The 25,382-nt window shown below is 41.2% G+C and overlaps 1 protein-coding gene and 1 long non-coding RNA gene across 2 annotated transcripts in view; one reads left to right on the forward strand and one right to left on the reverse strand.

Annotated features, from left to right (window-relative positions):
• The first annotated feature begins 2,128 nt into the window (after positions 1-2,128).
• Positions 2,129-25,382, forward strand: part of ACD1 (Pheophorbide a oxygenase family protein with Rieske 2Fe-2S domain-containing protein) — a 73,734-nt gene continuing 50,480 nt past the window's right edge. Inside the window, exons 1-2 of the mRNA XM_077390304.1 lie at positions 2,129-2,790; positions 9,597-9,832. Coding sequence (XP_077246419.1) covers positions 2,356-2,790; positions 9,597-9,832 — 671 coding nt within the window. The 5' untranslated portion in view covers positions 2,129-2,355. The remainder of the gene's footprint in view (positions 2,791-9,596; positions 9,833-25,382) is intronic.
• Positions 16,009-16,822, reverse strand: LOC143886367 (uncharacterized). Its single transcript, XR_013253757.1, has 2 exons — positions 16,531-16,822; positions 16,009-16,435 (listed from the first exon to the last, which is right to left on the reverse strand). It is a non-coding gene; the product is annotated as an uncharacterized LOC143886367 (long non-coding RNA).

Here is a 25,382-nt window from a genome sequence, read left to right on the forward strand (position 1 = left end):
TCAATGAAATCCATACACGACTGGAACAACTTCTGATCAATGCAAATGGTCTTCGGTATAGCTTCAACGTAGGGTAAGGGAAGGGAATACAAAGAGAGCGGTTTAGCGGAGTTTAAAAAGGAAAGCAAAACAGGAAAACAAATCGTATCGGAGAAAACGTTGTGCCATTTTGGAAACGACAGTATACATGAATCGGTGAAAAACATTGAAGGGTTGTGATCCTTCATAGGGTTTGATTGGAGAGAGAGAGAGAGAGAATAAAACGGTTAAAAATGCGTAAAAAAGAAGGGCTGAAGTAAAAAAAAAGAAGGCTGAATGCGGTATGCAGAGGGGTGCCACATGGCACACTCAGCGTACCACATCCAGCTTTATATATACTAGTAAAAAATCCCGTGCGATGCACGGGCTAACAAAGAACCATACGGACCACATCACGGGTTGATCCAAACCGTCCATGTGATGGAACACAACATAAATAGGTTGTGCCCCAAAATTCATTTTCATAGGTTGATCCTAGCCCTCCAATCTATAGAGGTTTCCATAATATGTTGTTCCTCTTAAATCGGATGGTTAAGATCACCCTATATATTTTTTATTAAAAAAGCATAAAGGAGGGGGCTAGGATTGAAATTATTTGGCTTTAATGGGTGCCTTTCTTAAAAAAGCATAAAGGAGGGGGTATGATTGAAAATATGTGTGTTGAATGGGTGCCTTTGTTAAAAAAAAGTCAAAAAGAATGATGTGTAATTCTCATATAATTTTCAAAAAATTCACTTCTTTTCCAAAAAAGTCAAAAAGAGTGATGTGTAATTCTCATATAATTTTCAAAAAAATCAAAAAATTCACTTCTTTTCCTCCTAGCTTATAGTAGTAGATAATATATATATATACTAGTAAAAAACCCGTGATGCACGGGCCGACAAAGAATGGTACGGACCACGTGATAGGTTGATCCAAACCGTCCATGTGATGGAACACAACATAAATAGGTTGTGCCCCAAAAATCATTTCCATAGGCTGATCCTAGCCCTCCAATCTATAGATGTTTCCATAATTCCTCTTATCTTAAATCGGATGGTCAAGATCACCTTATAGTTTTTTAATTAAAAAACCACAAAGGAGGGGGGTAAGATCGAAATTATACGGCTTTAATGGGTGCCTTTGTTAAAAGCATAAAGGGGGGGTAGGATTGAAATTATACGATTCAATGGGTGCCTTTGTTAAAAGCATAAAGGAGGGGGGTAGGATTGAAATTATATGAGTTGAATGGGGGCATTTGTTCAAAAAAGTCAAAAAATGTGACGTGTAATTCTCACGGTGATTTTCAAAAAAATCGAAAAAACCCTCCTCTTTTCATCCCAGCTTATTGTATTATATATATATATATATATTATATATATATATAGAGGGAGAGAGAGAGAGAGAGAGAGAGAGAGAGAACGGTTCCTACACATATGTGTAGATAAGTTCTCTACACACTAGCTTAAAAAACAGTTGGGGCCACATTATTTGGGTGATCCAAACCATTCATTTTTAAGGCCCTCACATAGATAGGGTGTCCACAAAAAATCAGATCCATAGGATCATCCTAACCATTCGAACTGTGGAGGCAAAAAATGGACTAATTTGTGAAGGTTTAAAGACATCCATTTTACCTCCACAAATCGTAGGGTTGGGATGATCCTATGGATCTGATTTTTTGTAGACACCCTATCTATGTGAGGGCCTTTAAAATGGATGGCTTAGATCACCGAAACAATGTGGGCCTCCACTGTATTTTATGCTAGTGTGTCTACACATATGTGTAGGAACCGTTTTCTCATATATATATATATATATATATATATATATATATATATATATATATATATAGAATAGATATAGGATAGATTGGGTCGGCTCATGGTTCATTCCAATTTATTTTCTTGCAAAAGGGCAACCCAACCCAACCCAAGTTGCACCCCCAGGTGACCGGGTGAACCGTGAAGTGATTTCATTCTTGTTTGTCTTTTCCTCCTCTCGCACTTTGTTTGACTAGATTTTGTATTAGCGTGTACGCAAACTACTGTGTCTCTCGTCGGACGTGTCGCCCTAATGGCCTCATAAAACAGATCCCTCCCAATGTTCATACAGAAAACTGAAAAATTGAATCTTCGGGATTTTTCTGTAATTCGTCTACAAAATACACAGAAAATGACACAACACAGTGGGGAAGAGGGAAAACAGATCTGGTATTCCTACTCATCACCCAGTCTGTTTGTCTCCTATTTATTCTGTTTCCCCTCCGTCGGAATACAGGATTCTGTCAGAAATTCCCTCTTTCCACGCTCTTCTGGTATAGATTGCTAGGAAACTATGTCAGCATCAGCAGGATTCTTAAAGCCCTTCTCAACATTTCAGTCTCTTATTGCTCTGAAACCCTGTCTCCTTCTTTGCAACCATCTCTCAAAAACCCCTTCAAATTATAAAAAATCTCCTCTCTCCGTCACTCCGTTAATCGCCGAGAGAAGTGGCAAAAGAAGAAATCTCTATGGCGTGGCCGCTCCCACTTCTCCAACGCTGACTAAGACATTCGAAGACAAAGAAGAAGAAGAATCGAAGGATGAGAAATTTTCAAAATTCTCGTGGAGAGAGCATTGGTATCCCGTTTCTCTAATCGAAGACCTAAACCCTAGCCGTCCTACTCCTTTCCAACTCCTCGGCCGAGAGATCGTCCTCTGGAAAGACAACAAATCTGGAGAATGGATCGCATTTGATGATCGATGCCCTCATCGTCTCGCTCCGCTCTCTGTCCGTAATCCCTTCCTCTCTTCCTCTCTGTATCAATTTAGGCCCTGTTTGGATTGTAGGATTTTTTTTTGGAAAAGTTTGGGAAGGAAAATATTACGTGCCTAGATGGGTCCCGCTTGGGGTGGAATAAATTACTTTGGTATTTTAGAGAATAAGATTAGATCTTATCACATTTGATATATTTAGTAGTTTGGATATTTTAGGATGCTATATATTTAGTAGTTAGGATATATTAGGATGCTAATTTAGATTAAGATAATCTTTATTTAGTTATTTCTCTTATTATCATAAGATCTTTCAAGTTCTTTGTATGTTTATCTGTAAGTGCTTTATATAAGCACATATTACATTTAATGGAAATCAATGAAGAAATCATCCTAGAAATTGTGTCTCTTTGCACAAAGGAGGACTGATCCTTCCCTCGAAGTGGATCAAGAGGCTGATCTTCCGTCTAAGAAGAACAATCGCGGTACGAACCATTCGGGCTACAAAAGAAAAGGGGTCGCATATTACATTTAATGGAAATCAATGATGTCTTTTTGCACAAAGGAGGACTGATCCTTCCCTCGAAGTGGATCAAGAGGCTGATCTTCCCTCTAAGAAGAACAATCACGTTACGAACCATTCGGGTTCGTAACATTTGGTATCAGAGCGGCACGATCCGTCATCATTTCGAAGAAAATCGAAGAAATAATGGATCGATGGGATGGGAAAATAAGAGAGATCAAAATGCATCTAACATCTATGAATGCCAATTTCAACAAGTTGGTATTATCGCTTGGCGTGAAGATAGTAGAGCCCCCATATTTGAAGAAGTTGAATGAAGAGTTCAACCAAAGGGTCGTCAAGAAGGCTGGTGTGTCAAAAAAGAAAGGAAGAAATAGGAAAATGGGAGAAAAGAAGAAGAGCGAAAAAAATCAGATAGAAGAAAAGGTGAAAAAGCTACAAAAGAAAAGGGGTCGCCGAAGAGTCTATTGTTCCTCTCAAACTGTCCAAGGCCATCGAAAAGATTCCCATCAACAATCATCCGTGCATCAACATCCAAATCATTCAAAAATAACAAAACTAAGGACCTGTGATGAACGGCTCAATGTGATCGGTTTGGAAATGGAGTGGCCTCAACCATTGATGACGACATACGAAATGGTGACCAATCTCAAGACGAAGAGAAGAAGAAAGGGAGCGAAAAAAAAGAAGAGAGGAGAGATGGATTACAGAAAGTCCTACACAAGATCTCAATTTTCGTTCTCCAACCTTGAGGACAAGGTTGATTTCAAGGGGGGTGGAATATTACGTGCCTAGATGAGGCCCGCTTGGGGTGGAATAAATTACTTTTAAATTTTAGAGAATAAGATTAGATCTTATCACATCTGATATATTTAGTAGTTTGGGTATTTTAGGATGCTATATATTTAATAGTTAGGATATATTAGAATGCTAATTTATATATATTTTTTGAAATGGTAATATATTGAAAAAAGGGGGAACCAAGATGGTCCACCAGAGAAACAGAGAAAAAAAACATAAAAGACAAAACAAAATACAATGGAAAATATAGTACAAACTTCTCACGGGAGAAGGAAATCGAACCACTTCAACCCCTCTTTATTAACTCCCGATCTAGCGAGGGAATCCGACTCACCATTTGCTTTGCGTCTTACATGCTTAAAAACCATAGATGACTCTAAAGTGAGATCAGAAATTTCCTCAAAGAAACTCAAAAATCTCCACGGGGGGGCCACTCTCCCAGTTAGCCAACTAATTACATTTGAAGAATCTCCTTCCACAATTACTCTATCGAGAGAATCATCACTTAGACGCTTAATCCCCTGATATGCAGCCTGTACTTCCTCTTCAGATGAATCAGTCCTTCCAATTGGACCCGCAAAAGCCCACGATACCACCCCTCGAGAATCTCTACATAGCTCTCCAACCCCTGCTGGACCCGGATTGCCCATGCAGGACCCATCAAAATTTATTTTAAGAAAACCTTCAGGGGGAGCTTCCCATTTCTGATTTCTCTTCTCTCTCCTCATACCTTCAGCGCACACAATGCGCCACCCCTCCCACAGATCAAAGGCTGATACGAAGGTGAACAGAGGGATGCTCTTCACCCAATAAATAACCATGGCTATGATTTTTTTATATAACCAATACGATGTCTTTGCCACACTTTCGAAAACTCTCGAGTTCCTTTCCTTCCAAATGACCCACCACAAAGCTATTAAACATAATTTCCAAAGCACCTTACCTTTCTTTTTCCAGGGCACAAAATCCCAACTCAAAATAGTTCTGATAGAGATTTTGGAAAGACCCAGTAAATTCCAAACCTGTCCAGAATGAGACCCCAAATCTCCCTTGTTACTTTGCAATGAATAAAAATGTGGTCAATTGATTCCCCATCTTCCAAACAAAGCGAGCAATGGTCCACCAGGCACATACCCCTTTTTCTTAGAAACTCAATGGTCTGAATCCTCCCATTACACACTGCCCAGCTGAAAAGAGTTACCGATGGGGGGCCATGAAACTTCCAAACATCAGCCGAGTAGGGGGATCCAAACGCAGGCAGCAACTGATAGTAAAAGGATTTCACAGAAAATAAGCCAGATGAATCCCATATCCATATCCTTTTGTCCAACCCACTTCTTTTTATATAGCACCCCTCAATGAGTTGAAGCACATGAGAGATAAACGGTAATTCTCGCTCAAAGAAATTTCTTCTGAAACAAGGGTTCCAAACCAACTTATTGTGAATTCTCTCGAAGCAATCACATACCTTTTCTTCTTTGTCCAAGGCCACTGAGAACAACACAGGGTAAAGCACCGCCAAAGGCTCAGCAGAACACCATGAGTCCAACTAAAAATTGATATGATCTCCTGTATATAAACCTAATTCTCGCGTCAAAACTTTGCTTAAACCTCAAAATATTACGCCAAATGGTACCACCTTTCTTACCATACTTATCATCCGAACACCAATTACCATGTAGGAAACCATACTTGCTCCCAATAACTTTTACCCATAATGAAGATTGCTCCATACCAAAACGCCATAGCCATTTACCCAAGAGAGCGCGGTTGAACTCTTTCAATCTCCGGATCCCCAACCTTCCATTCTTTATAGGAACACAAACCTTATCCCACTTTACTAAAGGAATTCCTCCTGTGTTATTTGACCCACCCCACAAAAATCTTCTTTGAATCTGTTCAATTCTCAAAACTACACTCACCGGACAGTTAAATAAGGACAGATAGTACACGTGTATGTTAGCCAAAACCGCCTTGACTAACACCAGTCTTCCACCCTTTGAAACAAGATTTCTTTTTCAGGTATCCAACCTTCTTTCTATTCTTTCAACAATAGGGGTCCAAAGCTCTTGTCTCGGTTTTCCAACCCCCAAAGGGAGCCCAAGATACGGTGAAGGAAGAGTCTCCAACTTGCAACCCATCACCTTTGCAAAACTGAGAGTTTCTGAGGGGGGAAGATTGATAGCAAACAAACTGGATTTCTGGAAGTTTGATCTTTGACCAGTAATCAGCTCATAGAATGGTGTCGTCAGCAAATTGCAAAAGCGACACTTCTACTCTGTTACGACCAATGATAAAGCCCTCAACCAGCCCCATGGTACTTCCTTTTACCATCAATCGATTGAGGGTTTCCGCAACAATTAGAAAAATAAAAGGAAGGAGAGGATCCCCTTGCCTTAACCCCCCTGGAAGACTTGAAAAAACCTTTTGGCGACCCATTAACCAGAATAGAAAAACATGCGAGATGCATTGTCTCATCCAACCTCGCCATTGATTTCCGAAACCCATCCTCCCCAGAAGATAGTCCAGACAGTCCCAATCCACTCTATCATAGGCTTTCTCCATGTCTAGCTTACATAACACGCCCCCAGCTCCACTTCTTGAATATGATTCAATGACTTCATTCGCAATTAGAGAACAATCCAGAATTTGCCTCTTACTAACAAAAGCACTCTGACTATTTGAAATTACCAAAGGAAGCACTACTTTAATCCGGTCAGCTAACACCTTTGCTAAAACCTTGTACAGGCATCCAACCAGGCTGATTGGACGGAAATCAGACACCTTGGTGGCCCCTTTAACCTTGGGAATTAAAGTTATAAATGTAGCCCCTATCAAGAACCATCCTATCATAGAACTCCTTGAAGAAACGAAGGATGTCACTTTTAACCGCCGGCCAACAAACTTGGAAAAAAGCTAAGCAGAAGCCATCAAGACCAGGTGCTTTGTCTTTGGGAATCAAGAACAAACCGTTCTCAATTTCCTCTTCCTCAAAAGGTTGTTCCAATTTCGCGCTTACCTCCAAATTCAGGCTATTGAACTCCACTCTTTCAGGAATAGGGCTCCTTCAGAAGCATATAACGTCGCATAAAATTTGACAATAGCCGAGGAAACCTCTTCCTTAGAAATCAGCAGTATTCCATTCACTGAGATAGACTCGATCCTATTCGTCCTTCTAGCACTAGCCATTGCATGAAAGTAAGCTGTATTCTTATCTCCCTCCTCCAGCCATTTCACCCTTGATTTTGGTCTCCACGAAATCTCTTCCCACAACAACAACCCTTTATGTTCCTGTTTTGCTTTCCCCAACTCTTCCCATTCCACCTCTGAACTTAACCCACAATCCTCCAAAGCTACCAATTCTTTTAATCGACTTTCCAGCCATAACTTCTTACCCTGATCCAGATGATGTTTTTCGTTGGACCAAGCTTTTAATTTATTCTTGACAAATCTGAGTTCTTTCCCAATCATCACATCTGCTGGGCCCTCCACACTACACGAAGACGACCAATTTCCCAATCTGTCCTCCATGTTAGGATAATTGACCCAAGCCATTTCGAATCTAAAGGGAGGAGGGCCCCAAGACTCTAGACGCGGATCCAGGAGAAGAGGGCAATGATCCGATACCGAATGCACAAGGGCTCTATTAAAACTTTCAAGGACCATATCCAGCCATTCACCACACACAAGGAATCTGTCAAGACGACTTCTGCTAGGACCCCTAGACCATGTAAATGAGGGTCCCGCTAAAGGAAGATCAATTAGCTCGAATTTTGCAATAAAATCAGCAAATTTAGATTAAGATAATCTTTATTTAGTTATTTCTCTTATTATCATAAGATCTTTCAAGATCTTTGTATGCTTATCTGTAAGTGCTTTATATAAGCACATATTACATTTAATGGAAATCAATGAAGAAATTATCTTAGAAATTGTGTCTTTTTGCACAAAGGAGGATTGATCCTTCCCTCGAAGTGGATCAAGAGGCTGATCTTCCCTCTAAGAAGATCAATCACGTTACGAACCATTCGGGTTCGTAACATTTGGTATCAGAGCGGCACGATCCGTCATCATATCGAAGAAAATCGAAGAAATAATGGATCGATGAGATGAGAAAATAAGAGAGATCAAAAGGCATCTAGCATCTATGAATGTCAATTTCAATAAGTTGGCATTATCGCTTGGCGTGAAGATAGAAGAACCCCCATGTTTGAAGAAGTTGAATGAAGAGTTCAACCAAAGCGTCGTCAAGAAGGCTGGTGTGTCGAAAGAGAATGGAAGAAATAGGAAAATGGGAGAAAAGAAGAAGAGTGAAAAAAATCAGATAGAAGAAAAGGTGAAAAAGCTACAAAAGAAAAGGGGTCACCGAAGAGTCTATTGTTCCTCTCAAACTGTGCAAGGCCATCGAAAAGATTCCCATCAACAATCATCCGTGCGTCAACATCCAAATCATTCAAAAATAACAAAACTAAGGACCTTTGACGAACGGCGCAATGTGATCGGTTTGAAAATGGAGTTGTCTCAACCATTGATGACGACATATGAAATGGTAACCAATTTCAAGACGAAGAGAAGAAGAAAGGGAGCGAGAAAAAAAGAGAGGAGAGATGGATTGCGGAAAGTCCTACACAAGATCTCAATTTTCGCTCTCCAACCTTGAGGACAAGGTTGATTTCAAGGGGGGTGGAATATTACGTGCCTAGACGAGTCCCGCTTGGGGTGGAATAAATTACTTTGGTATTTTAGAGAATAAGATTAGATCTTATCACATCTGATATATTTAGTAGTTTGGGTATTTTAGGATGCTATATATTTAATAGTTAGGATATATTAGGATGCCAATTTAGATTAAGATAATCTTTATTTAGTTATTTCTATTATTATCATAAGATCTTTCAAGATCTTTCTATTCTTATCTGTAAGTGCTTTATATAAGCACATATTACATTTAATGGAAATCAATGAAGAAATCATCTTAGAAATTGTGTCTTTTTTCACAAAGGATGACTAATTCTTCCCTCGAAGTGGATCAAGAGGCTGATCTTCCCTTTAAGAAGATCAATCACGTTACGAACCTTCAATCACGTTATGAACCATTCGGGTTCGTAACAGAAAAATGTTTCTAAATTTTCTTAAATTTTTTACACATGAAAAACGATGAATTGAACCAAACCTATTCAAGTGTTACTTAGAAGGACCTTTAATTTTATGTTAATATCCCTCTCAATTTAACCATAATCATATTAGAATAAAATGCTTTTCTATTGTGGCAACCAAATTAGGCTTTTTTTTCTTTTTGATGGACCATTCTCTCTCTATATCAATTTATCGATCCTGCTTTTTTGTTGCGGCAATCAAATTAGGGTTTTTTTGTTCTTGATGGGTGATTCTTTTTCTGTATCAATTTATCATTCAGAATAAAATGCTTTTCTATTGGGGCAATCAAATTAGGTTTTTGTTTTCCTTGATGGATGGTTCTTTTCTTGTTGGGGTTTTAGGAAGGGCGGATTGACGAGGAGGGTAACTTGCAGTGTTCGTACCACGGATGGTCTTTTGATCTGGGAGGTTCGTGTGCTCGGATTCCGCAGGCATCTGTGGAGGGCCCGGAGGCACGTGCAGTGAGGTCTCCGAGGGCATGCGTGGCCAGACTCCCGACCCTGGTCTCTCAGGGACTCCTCTTCGTTTGGCCTGACGAAAACAGCTGGGAGAAAGCTTCTGCTTCTCAGCCTCCTAAGTAAGTGCTCTAGTTAATTAATGTAATGAAATGCTAAACTGAAGGGCGCCCTTGCTAAATCCAGCCACAAGGGCGCCTCCATTGGACCCGCATTACCAAAATGCATTTATTATTCCTTTACTTCTATTGTTTTACATTTTACAATACAATTATAAATGCAGTTTGGTGAGTTGGATCCACTAGAGTTGCCCTTCCTTTCATCTGCACCTTAGATGACCCGTGATATAAAATGTCACTTGTTATGAGATATTAGCAGTTTGATCAATGGCTAACAATCATTGATTGAAGATATTTAATGTCCCCGATCAGACGATGGTGTCCATATTTTTTGTTTTTAAATTCTTTTTTTTGTATCTTAAGATAGCCCACCTCAATTCTCCTTAGACTTGACATCCCCATTATAGATGATTCTGCAGTTGATCTTGCAGGGCCAATAGTGTTGGTGAATTTATGATCATATCTATGATCACCTTATCTTTGTTATTTTTTGGGGAGTTTACCGTGTTCCATGGCAATCATTAGATCATCGTACAAGTGTCCCATTTGTCAATTTGCGCAAACAAGCTTCAATTACAGCTTGGTTTCCCATAATAGTATAATTACACATTTAGGATCATCTGATCAAAAGTTGAGCGGGTCAAGAATGGAGTAGTTTTATTTTAGCTACCGTCTAATGTTAGTAGAAAAAAATCTATAGCCAACTCTGATCTTGAATGAAAAGTTTCACTTTAAAGCAATTTATTGTAGTAGGTATTGACTTACCATCTGCTGCCATAACTTCAAACTCGGCAGACTGTTCCAATGGACAAGAAAGTCTTTTGGGCACTTGCATGTGTATAATATTATTTGTCTGTGTCAATTAAAACCGTTAAAGGTTGCTGTTTGATGTATCCTTTCACTTGCGTTGTTTGCAGGGTGGAATAACCAGCCCATTCACGCAAAGTAGCAAAAAAATATCATTGCCGTTTGAATCAACATTCTCGTCATCTGATTCATTTTATTTTTCACCTTGTCAATTTCTCCAATAGGTTTGATCATCAGAAGCCGCCCCGCCTCGTCTTGCAATGATGGCCCTTTTGTCAATTTTCATCAGAGTGCCATAGCAATCCTTTTTCTGTTCGCTCTTTGAGCTCCTCTTCTGTAATCTGTTTTGTCAATGGCTAACAATCATTGATTAGAGATATTTGATGTCGTAGATCAGACAGGTGTCAATATTTTTTCTTTAGTATCATTAGATAGCCCACCTCAATTCCTTGTTGATGAGATTTTAGCCATCCGATCAATGGCTAACAATCATTGATTAGAGATATTTGATGTTGCCAATCAGACAATGGTGTCAATATTTTTCGTTTTAAATTTTTTGTTTTGTATCTCACCTCAATTTTCCTTAGACTTGCCATCCCCATTATAGGTGATTCTGCAGTTGATCTTGTGGGGCCAAAAGTGTTGGTGAATTTATGATCATATCCATTCGGTCTTTGGTTCCAAATAAACACCAAGGAAGGTTCGATAGAGGAAAGGCCATAATGCCAACCGTCTATCGAGCGATTATGATCACCTTACCTTTGCCATTTTTGTGAGTTCACCGCGTTCAATGGCCTCAATTAGATCATCGTCCAAGTGTCCTATTTGTTAATTTGCGCAAACAAGTTGGGGGTCCAAATTTTTTACGTGAACGCTCCGGGGAAAAGGGATCCCGACGATGGAAACCTTCGGGCTCCCTCCCTAGGGCGACGAAATCTCAAGGGAGGGGAGCCGGACTTTCTTTTCTCGTCGCTCTCTCTCTCGCCCTTTCTCTCTCTCTCTCTCTCTCTCTCCAAAGACCTTTCTCGCTCAGAATGGAGTCAGGAGGTAGGCTGTCGGGAGGAGGCGCCGGGAGGCCATCGGCTAGCAGGATCTGGCCAGGGAGGCTGGGTAAATCAATTCTCTAGTCCTTTCTCTCTCCGATCTGTCTCTTTCTCATCTCTCCCTCCCTCTCTCTCTCTTTCTCCCTCTGATCTCCCCCTCTCTCTCTGGTTCTTTCTCATCTCTCGCTCCCTCTCTCTTTCTCCCTCTGATCTCTCCCTCTCTCTCTGGTCTCTTTCTCATCTCTCCCTCCCTCTCTTTCTCTCTCTGAGCTCTCTGTCTCTCTCTCTCTTGATCGAAGACTTCCAGCGGCGATGTGCTGGTGCCGTGGAAGGCCGCGGTTCCTTCTTGGAGGTCGGATCTGGAGCTGTGGAGGCTGGATCTAGAGTGCGGTTCTTCCGTGGAGGCCGGATTTGAGGCCGTGGAGGCTAGATCTGGAGCCGTGGAAGGCTATGGAGGCCGTGGAAGGCTCGTGGGTTGTCAGATCTGGAACCATGGAGGTTGTGGAAGGCCATGGAGGCCTGGGGTTGCCGCATCTGTAGGCTGTGGAGGCAGTGGGAGGATGTGGGTTGCCGAATTTGGCAATGGGGTCATTGGATTTGGTTGTCGGAGGCCGTGGGTTTCGGCTTCAAGGTCATGGGAGGTGGCCTGAGGCTAGGCTTGGTGACCAGCGATAATAGAGGTCGCCAAATTCTGATTTTTGGTGTTAGTGGAAGTAGAAAATGGCGAGGATGGTGGAAGAAACAAAAGTGTGGCCAGATTTAATGGGGTCCGCCGGAGCTTGGTGGTGGTGCGATGTGGAGGCCGCCAGAGATCGGGGTTTTCAAGTAGGATTTTTGAAATTCGAATTCGCCAGCTGGAATGTGGTGGAGGAATCTGTGTGGCATGGCAGACACGTATCCTGACTTGGTGGGGCCCACAAATATGGTGCTTTTTGTTGGATTTGATACAAGTTAGGCTATTGGGTAATGTAATGGGGAATGTGGATGGGTAATATATAACGGATATGTAAGCTAACTCTATTATATGTAGGGGGTACTGTTGTAGCATGTTAGGGGACATCTTTTCCCTTATTTGGCACTTTTTTGGAATGATAAATGTCAATCTTTGAGCTCCTCTTATGTAAGCTGTTTCATAGGTGCATTACGACATATGGTGTTAGATAGGCTTTCTCGTAACGTTTCTGATAGCTGATTGGTTGAGCTTTTCAACGAACGTCAACAATCTTAATCGAATCTTTCTTCCTGTAGTTGCGCAAAGGAGATTGCTTCCATTGTGCGAGGTTTCTACATTTTCACTTCCCGGCGGATATCTTTTCGTAATAAAAGTCCCCACTAATTGGGTCTCAGACTCCTGTGCTTTATTTGGGAGTCCCTCAAAATGACTTCGATACTTTATATGGTGGATGTTTGACGAATCTTGGCGAGTTCACTCTGAACATCTTGATACCTGGAAGGGCATAAACAAGCGACCATCCCTTCTATAAAGTCTTCCCTAGTAGGCACCCCATGGCTTGATTCACACGTCATACCATTACTCCATTAGTATGGTATCTTTGTCTAAATTGATGGAAGCAATCTATTCCTTGACCTTCAATACTATGGAAGAAACAGAAATATCGCTCCAACATCCCTCTTCAATATGATGATGGGTTATAAAAAACAAGGAAAATGTTTTGTGAATTAAGAAACAGGGATGTTGCAATTATTTCTAAAGGAAAATCAATGGGGGAAAGAAAAGCGGGAGCTGAAAGTGTTGGGATAAAGTGCGGACAATTGCATCAAAACTCTAATTAGAATTCAAACTCAGATTGAGGTTTTGTTCGAAAAAGTCGAGAGATTTGATTGTCGCCCCGTAAGGAAAAAAAAAGAATGAATGGGGAAGAAAAAGTCTTTTTTTATTGAAAAGTGTTCGTTCATTTCTACTATTTATCTTTCGCGTCTCCAAAATTGCAGTCATGGTAAAATCTTGGTTTATTTAATCATCATGGACTCCCAAGCACAAGAATTATACATAAATAGAAATAGATAATCTATATAGAAGGCTTGTTATTTAATAGTATAACATGACTTATATCAATATTGACTGATCCATATCAATATGTATAAATCCATCCTAAAGATTTGTGAATGTTAGCAGGCTGATGAAGAAAGGCGTGCCATTCGAGTAGGACGAAGCTTGCGAGAATGCCTTCCGTAGCATTAAAGAATACTTATGATGTAGGATAGGGAAGAGAAATAGAAGAAAGGGGATAAAAGAGAAGAAGAAGATAATAGATGAGAAAAGAAGAGAAGAATAGAAAAAGAATAGGGGAAGAAGAAGAGGAAGAGAGAAGAAGAATAAGTAGAGAAGAAGAGACGAAATTAGGAAGAAGTAGAAGAAGAATAGGAGAAGAGGAGAAGAGAGGGAAGAATAGGAGAAGAGAAGTAGAAGAAAGGAGGGAAGAATAGAAATCTGGGGGAGAAACTCTCAATCAATTCAATTAATCATCAAAGTTAATATTCCTAATACAATGAGGCCTATATATAGGCACTGCGATGGAAATAAAGTTTCATGGAAAATAAAATCCTAGAAACTAATAACATGGAGATAAAAATCCTAGAGACTAAATAATCTGGAAATAAATCCCTAAAAGTCCTAATGGGCAAATATGCCGCTTATTTGGCCTACAATCTGCCTCAACCTACCTAAGGGCATTGAAAATCAATAAATAGGACTGGTGGAAAAGGCCATGAGAGTTAGGACGAGTTGATTGCCAGGGTCATAATCCTTCAAGTCGACAAGATGTGTCGGACATGGCTGGCAAACCATAGCAATCACGTTTCCCCGGGTCTTGAACATGGGTTTTGGTGTCAGACTTATATGCAAAAGCTAGCGATCTGTATTTGCTCTGCTATTCTGCCCAAGCCTGGCCAGTGCGTGCTAGGAGAAGTGGTGAGCTAATGCGGGCGTACTTGCTGCTATTAGAGGTGCGGAGCAGGGATGAAAGTCACAGTTGTTTGCCCGGCCGGGTAAACTGGAGTTAGGAGTGGAGAGAATTAAGTGATAGGAAGAGAAGACAGCTGGCGGGAGATCTATATTCATTACACCCGGCCCGACGGGTATGGATCGAAGTAGGAAATTATCCTTCCGCCCGCCAGTAGCAGAGGGGTTTCGATTCCCGTTATACGTGATGTGGTGAAAAAGACTGATTCAACGAGATATGCCTTGCCTGCATTAAGATTTAAAACTTGTCGTCTACTTCCAGCAAATGTTCGAAACATAGAACTTACAATAATACAACGTCGCATTCTCCGAAGATTGAGGAACAAGAGGAGATCCATTAAGAGAAAGATTTATCCGAGACAAAATCTTTGTTTTTTTTTTTTTGAAATGGTATAAAGTATATTGATGAACAGAGAACCGATGAGGTCCTCAAAGATTACAAAGAAGAAGAAAAAAGAAATACAATAAACTCATGGAGGAAGGAAATCAAACCACTCTATATCTGCATCACAATTAGCAGTTCTCCTTACATGATTAAAGATAATTGAGGAGCCAAGAGTTAAATATGAAATCTCCTCAAAAAAGGATAAAAACCTCTATGGAGGGGTAACCGGCTCCGAAAGCCAACTAATTACATTTGAAGAATCACCTTCCGCAATCACATTATCATAAAGATTCTTGTCTAAGTGCTTGATACCCTGATAAGGCGCTCTAACCTCCAGTTCACTAGAGTCGCAAACACCAATATGACCTGAATATGCCCACAAAACCGTGCCCGAAAGAATCCCTACACAGACCTCCAATACCTGCCTGCCCGGGATTACCGAAGCTAGACCCATCAAAATTGAGCTTTATAACATTTTCAGGAGGCGCCTCCCACCGTTGAACAATCTGATTGGACCTCCCTCTATCATTGCAGACAATCTGCCACCCCTCCCATAAATCTAAGGCCGAAACAAATCTAAACATAGGAATACTTCTCGCCCACGAAATGGACAATACAATGACTTTAACATAAAGCCAATAGGAAGATTTAGATACCCCATCAAACACCCTTGAATTTCTATATTTCCAAATAACCCACCAAGAGGGAAGAAGACAAATTCTCCATAAGACCTTTCCTTCTTCCATGGAACCCACTCCCAACCATAGTTGTAAATTCCGTTTCAGTCGCCATTTCGTTTTGGCCACCGAAACAAAATTTCGGTGGGATTTCGGTCATTTCGGTGCATTTCGGTCGAAACTTTTCGTTCACACAAAAAATATATTAAAAAATATGAGAAAAATCCAAAAAAATAAAAAATCAATAGAAAAAGATGAAAAACTAATTAATAATCTAAAATATGTGTCCCAAAAGGCATATTCATTACTTAAACACATAAAGTCTTGCACAAGTCCAACTGATAGTCTGATACATAGAAAAACATAAAAAAAAAGATACATGAAAGTGAAACATAGACAATAGCTAGTAGCAACAACTCTCAGTCATCATAACCCGGATGATCATACTCAATGTCTTCTTCGTCGTCGTCGTGGCCGTCTCCGTCGTCATCACCACCTGGACCACCAGTAGGGACATCTTCTTCAAGAGGCATGAGAAAGTCGTCGTCGTCGTCCCCGGCCCCAACCACAGCAGTAGGTGCTTCAAGATTTTCCCACCCAATGTCTTCCGGCGTGAATATGACATCTTCTTCTGCAACCCAATCCATCATGGCATCCAGATGGTCTATGCTCAAAGGGTCACTAGTGGTAGATGATTTCCTCAACAAGTCCCTGAAAAGGAAAACATTAAGTTTAATGTCAAAGGTTAAACATAAAAGCTTAAAGTGATGAGGTGAGAGTTGAAAACATTATATTACGTTGTATACCTTTCTCGAAACTTAAGATTGTAATGGACAAACACCAAGTCATCTAATCTCTGGTGCTCCAACCTATTTCTCTTTGCAGAGTGAATGTGTTCGAAGGTGCTCCAATTCCTTTCACACCCAGTCGCACTGCAGGTCTGACTGAGGATTCTGATCGCAAAGGTCTGTAATTCTTCCACGTCACCTCCGAATTGATTCCACCATGCAACTGTAAAGTAACAAATAGTAAAGCATTATTTGTTGAGAAACTGAAAGTTAAAATGAATTATACTTAATTAAACAAACAACTCAAATATACCTGAGCTCAACTTCGTTCGGTTGCGGATTGCAAGCTTCATTCCAAACATACCCTTAGCCTCTCGATAATCCTCAATCTGATTGGTGATGAGGTCTTGTGTACCTTCATCAGGTACCAGTCGAGTGATGCATGCCAACAAGCCTCTGGTTACTTCACTGTGCCTAGAGAAGGTAGGAGTGAAAAAGAGAGCAGGGTTAAGAAAATATCCTGCTGCATGGAGGGGGCTGTGGAGTTGCCTATCCCATCTTTGGTCGATGATCCTCCAGATGGGATTGTAATCTAATTTTCTCTTCAACCTCTCCTTGATGTTCTCTTTGTCCTTATCCATGGCCTCATATAGGTAACCCATCGCCGGTTTGTCCTGCCGATCTACCAAACGCAGCACTCTCACTAAAGGCTCGCTGATGTTTAGAATGTACTTGCATTGGTCCAAAAAAGATTTATCCAACACAGTACTAACTACCCCTTCACTCAGTGGGTTTTGGACAAACCTACTAGTACTATACTCATCAGACACAAACATCTGCTGAAGTGCTTTCCGATTCAACACCAGACTTTGTATGCTAATGAAATTTGTAGCAAATCTGGTTGCAGCAGAGCGGCACAACTCCTTCCCACCTGTGAACTTCTTCCTCATCAAATTCAAGAGGCTTCCATGGTTGTAGATGAACTTTGTAATCGTTCGAGCCCTCTCAATTGTGGTTGCTATGTGAGGAAATACAGTCGGTTTGCACAGATGCTCCAAGATGAGATCTAAGCAATGAGCTGCGCACGGAGTCCAGGAGAATGTACCAAACGCGGCTTCTAGTCTTTTCCCAGCAGCTTTGTAACTTGGCTCACTGTCAGTTACAAATTGCACCATATATTCCGGATTCACCTCTCCGACAATCTTTGCAAAGATATTGTATAATTCATCGGCATTCTTCACTATGCCAAATGCATCAACGGATTTGAGGAATATGACTCCTTTAGGGCAGTACACCAAAAAGTTGATTAGGGAACGTTGTTTGGTGTCTGTCCATCCATCTTCCATAATGCTACAGCCAGTGTATCTCCATGACATCTTAATCTCCTCCAAGTAGTTGTTTACCTCATCCACTGTATTCTTCAAAATGGGCCCCCTTAAAGCATGATAAGTAGGTGCCTTATAACCCGAACCCATGGCATTCATAGCATTAAACATACGTTGCCAGAAAGGTGAATTGGCAACGTTGAAAGGGAGATTGGCATCGTAGCAAAGCATGTCAACCGCCATGTCTGCTCTATCCATTGTTTCTGTAGTAGCCAAAGCACTTTTAATGCTTCGCTGGGCTCCAGGGGTTGTTCGTGGTGCAAAGAAATTCCTGATCCCTCCTGTGATTCCCTTCTTCTTCCTTTTTGTACCACTCGGTTCTACAAGAACTTCCTTACCTCTTCGTTGAGGGACTTGAGGCAATTGTGTGCCAATGTCTTCTTCATCCTGCTTTTCTTCTTCGTCTGGTGTGCCATAAAAACCTCCAATCTCTGCTCTGGATAGGCTCATCCTAGCCCTTTCTTTCCTCTTTGCATCTAAAAGTTGCTTCATTCGATATTTTACATCTTCAGTCACTTTTTTGCATGATGCTACTTCACCAGGAACACCCGCTAAATGTTCTTTCAAGCGGGTTATACCTCCACCCGATATGACTTTGCCACAGTATATGCAAGTTATTTTATTTCTTTGACCCGGAACCAATGTACCGTAAGCCCATGCCGGGTCATCCGATCTAGCAGGTGCCGAACCAATAGAGGATGCTCCTGCAGAAGGTCCCGAGCCCGACCCACTCATTCTGAAATGAAGTAGAAGAAGGGGAAAAATGAATTAGAAGAAAGAAAATTGAAACAAATTACAAAAAAATGAAGTAGAAGGGGACAAATGAAGTAAGAAATAAAAGAAAGGAAATGGAAAGAAATAAAGAGAACCTTGAGGTTGGACTTGAGTTGAAGAGAAGAAGAAAAAATTAGCCTTCACTCACTTGAAATAAGCCTTTGGAAATAGTTCTTGACTTCTTGTAGTGGTAAGTTGAATGTATGCCTTCCCTTTGCTCCAAAATAGACTTGGATTGAGTTGAAGAAGAGGGTAAACTTGTAGGAAATTTAGTAGAATAGATAATGTAAGTGAAAGTAGAGAAAGAAGGAGAATCACTTATGTGAAGGTGGATGATAAGAAGGTAGGAAAAAGGCTATTTATAGAGTTTTTAATTGATTGTGCATTTAAAAATGACTAAAGTACCCTTCCCAACAGCTATAAACGGTCACATTTTGAGGTTAAAATGGTCAAAAACCAAAAAGAGCCGTTGCAGGGGCATTGTCGTAAATTCTGCAAAATCCAGTCAAACTAGCCGTTATGCACGATTCTGGCCGGAATGGAGAATTTTGTCCATTCCGGACGAAATTCCGGATTTCAGAAAATTTTGTCCGGAATGGCTGGAATGGAACGAAATTTTGATCGGAACGAAATTTTTGGAATTTCGTTCCGGAATTTGAACGAAACCGGTTCGTTTCGTCCATTCCGGACGAAACGAAACGGAATTTACAACTAAGCTCCCAACACTTGATTAACTCAGAGATCGATTTTGGGAAAACCCAAGAGATCCCAAACCGAACTAGAATCAGCCCCCAAATCGCTCTCGCAATTCTACAATGAATGAATAGGATTCCTCGTCTTCCATGCACAAAGGACAATGATCCAGTAACCACATACCCCTTCTCCTAAGGAATTCCGTAGTCTGAATACGACCACGACTCACAGCCTAGGTAAAGAAACTCACCCTTGGAGGGCGATTGAAAGTCCTGACCTCTACAGAGATAGAAGAAGAAGGACTAGGGACTGAATGGAAGTAGAAAGATTTGACGGAAAAAAAACCGTATGAGTCCCGAATCCAAACTCGCTTATCTAACCCGCTCCCCTTAATGTATCAACTTTCAATCAAGAGAAGCAACTGAGTGATTGAAGCCAACTCTTTATCAAAGAAATTTCTCCTAAAACTCGGCTTCCAAACCACCCTCAAACCCTCCCTATCAAAGCACTCGCAGACAAGAAATTCCTTGTTAGAGGCAACTGAGAACAAATCAGGAAAGAGCTCCTTAAGAGGATCAATCGAGCACCACATGTCCATCCAAAATCTGATACGGTCCCCCACATAGACTTAAATATTATACCCTTTCCAAATTCATGACTCAACCTCAAAATATCCCGCCACACTGTCAACCCTTTCTTATTATATAAATCGACAGAAGCCCACTTTCCTGCCGCAAAACCATATTTGCTCCCAATCACCTTAACTCATAAAGAAGACTGCTCCTCACCAAAACTCCATAATCATTTCCCCATAAGAGCATGATTAAACTCTTTGATTCTTCTAATCCCCAAACCTCCACTTTTAAAAGGGAGACACTTTCTCCCACTTCACTAAAGGGTTGCCTTTCTTATCATCTTGCCCCACCCCCCGCCAAAGAAATCTACTCTGGATCTGTTCAATTCTCATCACCACACTCACAGGGCATTTAAACAAAGATAGGAAATATATAGGAATGTTTTTTTTTTTATGGGTAATATATAGGAATGTTAGCCAACACCGCCTTGACAAGAGTTAATTTCCCCCCTTTAGAGACTAGATTCCTTTTCCAAGTCTCCAATCTTTTTTCATTTCTATTTACAATCGGGTCCCAGAGAGGTTTATTAGGTCTTCCAACCCCCAAAGGAAGCCCTAAATAGGAAGAAGGCAGATTCTCGAACAAACAACCTTAAAATTTTTGCGAAATTACAAGCCTCACGCATAGAAGAATTCAAAGCATACATCTTTGACTTTTGAAAGTTAGATCTCTGACCTGAAATCAGCTCATAACACCTAAGAATCGCCTTTAGATTCAAGATCTGGTTGACATCAGGAGCACAAAAAAGAAGAGTGTCATCTGCGAATTGAATGAGCAACACTTCCACTCTATCTCGGCCAATTCTAAAGCCTTCAAACAAACCCAAACTACTCCCTTTCTTCATCAATCTACTGAGGGTCTCAGCAACAATAACAAAAAGAAAAGGAGATAGAGGATCTCCCTGTCTTAATCCCTTAGAGGACTTGAAGAACCCCTTTGGAGAACCACTTATTATAACAGAAAACCAGGCAGAAGAGACAACTTCTAATCCACCTTCTCCATTGGCTACCAAAACCAATCCTCCCCAATAAACAGTCCAGGCAATCCCACTCCACTCTGTCATAGGCTTTTTCCATATCCAGTTTAAATAATACTCCCCCCTCAACAATCCAAAATCTGCCTATTAGAGACAAAGGCACTCTGACTATCTGAAATAATTGAAGGAAGAACCACTTTAATACGCTCAGCCAAAACACTAGCCAAGACTTCATATCAGCACCCCACTAGACTAATAGGACGATATTCCGACACCTTCGAAGCACTCTCCACCTTAGGAATTAAAGCAATAAAGGTAGCACCGGTTCCCCTATGAAGAGACAGACCCTCATAGAATTCAGAAAAGAATCTCAAAATATCACTCTTGACAAAAGGCCAGCAAGATTGAAAGAAGGCTAAGCAAAAACCTTCAGGTCCAGGAGCCTTATCTTTTGCTAATGAAAACAGCCCTAATTCAATTTCCTCTTCCTCAAATGGTCTTTCCAGCTTTGAGCTCTCCTCCAATCTCAAACTACTAAATTCCACATCCTCTTGGATAGGCCGAATCATATCCTCAGATGAATATAACGGCATGCAGAAGTCTAAAATAGAATAAGAGATACCATCCTTCCCAGTCACCATATTGCGATTCATATTTATGGCTTCAATTCTGTTTCTTCTCCTACGAGCACTGGTCATAGCATGGAAATATGCCGTATTTTTGTTGCCTTCTGACAGCCACTGCACCTAGATTTTTGACGTCATGATATCTCCTCATGAAGCAACAAGCCTTTATGTTCTTCTTTAATCCTTCCCATCTCTTCTTGGTCCTCTTCAGAGTCAAGACCACTCTCCTCTAATGCTGCCAACTCCATAATACGATATTCCAACCACTCTTTTCTCCCCTGAGATTGTAACTTTCTTTCCTTCACCCACTCCTTCAATTTTTTCTTCACGTATCTCAACTTTTGACCGACTACCTCATCCACTGGAAGTTCAGCTTTGAAAGAAACCCACGAATCTCCCAATCTTTCCTCCATATGGGGGATGTTGAGCCACGCTATCTCAAATCTGAAAGGAGGAGGACCCCAAGACTCCAGCCTAGGGTCAAGAAGAATAGGACAATGATCAGACACTGAAAGCGATCAAGCCCACTCCGGCTTTGACCTCTAGCCCAAGTGAAATTAGCACCAGATAGAGGAAGAGCAATTAATTCGAACTTTGCTATGAAATCAGCAAAATCCCTCATTTTCTGATTAGATCTCAAGCAACCCAATCTATCTCCAACTTCCTTCACTTCATTGAAGTCTCCCCTAATTCACCAAGGAAAGAACACAACTCCCTGATCCTTTGCAGCTCCTCCCAAAAGAACCTTTTCACTGCCCTAAGAATAAGGCCATAAACACCTGAGAAAAGCCACATCGAGTTATCCTCCACCCTTCGAAGAGAAATAGAAACTGAGAATCTACCCCTCCACTCTTCTATTTTTTTTTCAATTATTTTCATTCCAAGCAACCAAAATACCCCCTGAAGCACCATCTGATCTAACAAAAGAAAAGTCCCACTCAGCTCTGATCCCCAAGCTTCTTGTATCATTCTTGTAAACAAATGAGATTCGGTTTCAGACTCTTCACCACATCTTTCACTTGGATTCTTTTTTCCTGAGCCCCCAGACCATTTACATTCCAGGAAACAATCTTCATGGAGTCACAAATTTGCCAGACTTCCTCCCCTTTCTCAAACTCTCTTTCCTCCCATTAGCTTTCACAGAGTTGACACTTCCATCACCTCCACCGCCATAGTTAATCTCAGACTTTAGTCTTTTCAATTCCCGTTGCTTCTTACGCGAACTTTCTTCGGACTGAATGACAACAAGGCCTTGGGCCTCTGAATCCTTCAACTCAACTGACTTAATCTCTGATCTTAGAACCTCGTCCGAACCTGCAAAGATCAGACCCAATTTCTTGTTCACTCCCATAGTATGGTTCACAGAAAACTCGACCCTTTCTTCCCTTGATCCTTCCCACTGCTCCTTGAAAGCTGGAGACTCCCTAGATCCCGGAGGAGAACTGAGCAAATCAGAATTGCGGTCAGGAAGAAGCTGGCTATGATTGCTCCTCAATACACCATCAGCACCGCAATCAACCACCAAAGCATTGACCTGCCTCGAGTGGTTTCTACGACAGTACTGAAACTCAAAGAGAAAAAAATCTCTATCCTCCCCCACATCTCCTCTAGTCCCGCTAGAATTCCTAACTCCCTCCAAACTGATCTTCAAACCCATCAACGAGGGCAAGATTTCCAAATTAATTGAGGCCCTTCTGACAGAGGATATATCAATTTGAGCACGCCCTCTAGCCAAAAAAGCTCAGATGTTTTGACAAAAGGAGATACTATTTGAGCCTCTCAGATAAGAGATACGAAACAAACAAGAACTCATACGAAACCCTCCAGAAAAACTAGAGTGAATATCAACCATCTCAACACTACCATCCTGAATCAAGTTAAAGGCTTTTTCTACCCGAATCAAATTATTTTCCACTTCATAATGCCTCCTCTTCCTCGAAGAACTCCAGCCGAGTTGCAATACTCCTGAGCATATCCATTCTATTACCCCGCCCCCAACTCTGATCTTTATCTAGAGGATTTTCATCAGCAAGGATCCCCGGACAAATATTCAAGGACAAATTTGAACTTCCTTCAAGATCAGGAGAATCGACGATCGACCGACAACCCCTGCTAGAACAGGGGGAAAACTGAAACCCCAAATAAAAATCATCAAAGAGTTCTGGGTCGGAGAACTCCTCGCCTCGATTTCTGAAAGTCCGACGCTTGGGCTGAGGCCTGCCCTAGAATTCAACCTCTTGAAAATACTGGGGGGACACTTCTTTAAAGCCCACAGCATCCGGACCCACCGCATCGTTATCCATACACTCTATCTGACTATACAAGTTCGGAGAGAGTGCCTTTACAATATCAGTGAAACTATTAACCGGAAAAGTGGGGTCCACCCCATCAAAGTCTGGTCGAACTGCACCACAAATACTATGCCACCTGTATACTACAGGAGATACCTCCTTTTGAATTTCAAAACAACCGCCAAGTGGCCCCATTCTACACCGACCCCCATGCAGCGCACGATAGCTTTGAGGTTACATCAAATCACTAACTACACAAAAGTTGCCCCTTTTTCATGGGGATTTACCCATCACAGAGATGCACAGAGGAAGGAGAATTTGTTCACGATGGTGGAATGCACGATCAGGGATTTCACTCTCTTTATACAATTTATATCCATTTGTAACAACTATAATTGGTTGTACACTGGTGTACGGACCGGCTATGGCTCGTCATCCCATATTGGAAGGAGCTAATGTTGATTAGGCAAGGCTGGGCGGGACCATGGATCGTGGGCGGTGATTTTAGTACCATAAGATTTCCTCATGAAAAGAATGTTTTGGGGAGAACCACAGCTAGCATGAGAAAATTCTCAAATTTCATCCTAGATGCAGAAATGGTGGACCTAACAGTCGAAGGATCCAAATTCACATGGTCGAATAACAGGGAGAGACTGATCATGACCCGAATCGATCGTGTGTTAATATCCAAAGAATGGGATCACTACTTTTGGAACATTTATCAGAGGGCTCTACTGAGGACCATATCCGATCACGATCCTGTCCTTCTCAAGCTTTCGGACGCATCAGACAGACAATGACCGTTTAGATTTGACATAGCTCTCTGCGTAGATTCAGGATTGAACAAATTAATTGCGGAATGGTGGAACAATGGCTCTTACCAGGGATGGAAAGGGTACATACTTTGCTGTAAACTGAAGGCTATTAAAACAAACATCAAGGAATGGGCAAAAAGATTGAAAGCTACAAACGAACACCGCAAGGTCGAGATTATGGGGGAATTGAGCCTAATTGAGAACGGAGAAGAAGAAGCTCCGATGGATGAGGCGAGCATTCGGCAGAGAATGGCACTGAAATTGGAGTATGAGGAGATCATACGTCGCAAAGAAATAAGTTGGCGGCAAAAAATCGTGTGCGATTTGGCTCAAGGAAGGTGATAAGAACACCTGTTTTTTTCCATAAAAATGGTGAATGCCAGGGGAAGGATCAATGCAATCAATTGCTTGGTGGTGGAGGGACAGTTGGTGGAGGACAAAGGACGGATTAAGGAACATATTGTTTCTTTCTACAAGAAGCTATATACGAGACAATACATGTGGCGTCTGAAGCTTGTGGGTGTGAATTTCAGACGCATTGAACCTGACAAATCGGCAGGGTTGGAAAGATGTTTCATGATTGAAGAGGTTGAAAATGCTCTTAATTTGCTAAAGAAGGATAAGGCACCAGGTCCCAGACGGTTTTCCAATGTCATTTTATCATATACACTGGAG

Source organism: Tasmannia lanceolata, unplaced genomic scaffold (genome assembly GCF_043159265.1).
Source record: "Tasmannia lanceolata isolate RefF3 unplaced genomic scaffold, GAP_Taslan_0.1 ptg000011l, whole genome shotgun sequence".
NCBI classification, from domain to species: Eukaryota; Viridiplantae; Streptophyta; class Magnoliopsida; order Canellales; family Winteraceae; genus Tasmannia; species Tasmannia lanceolata.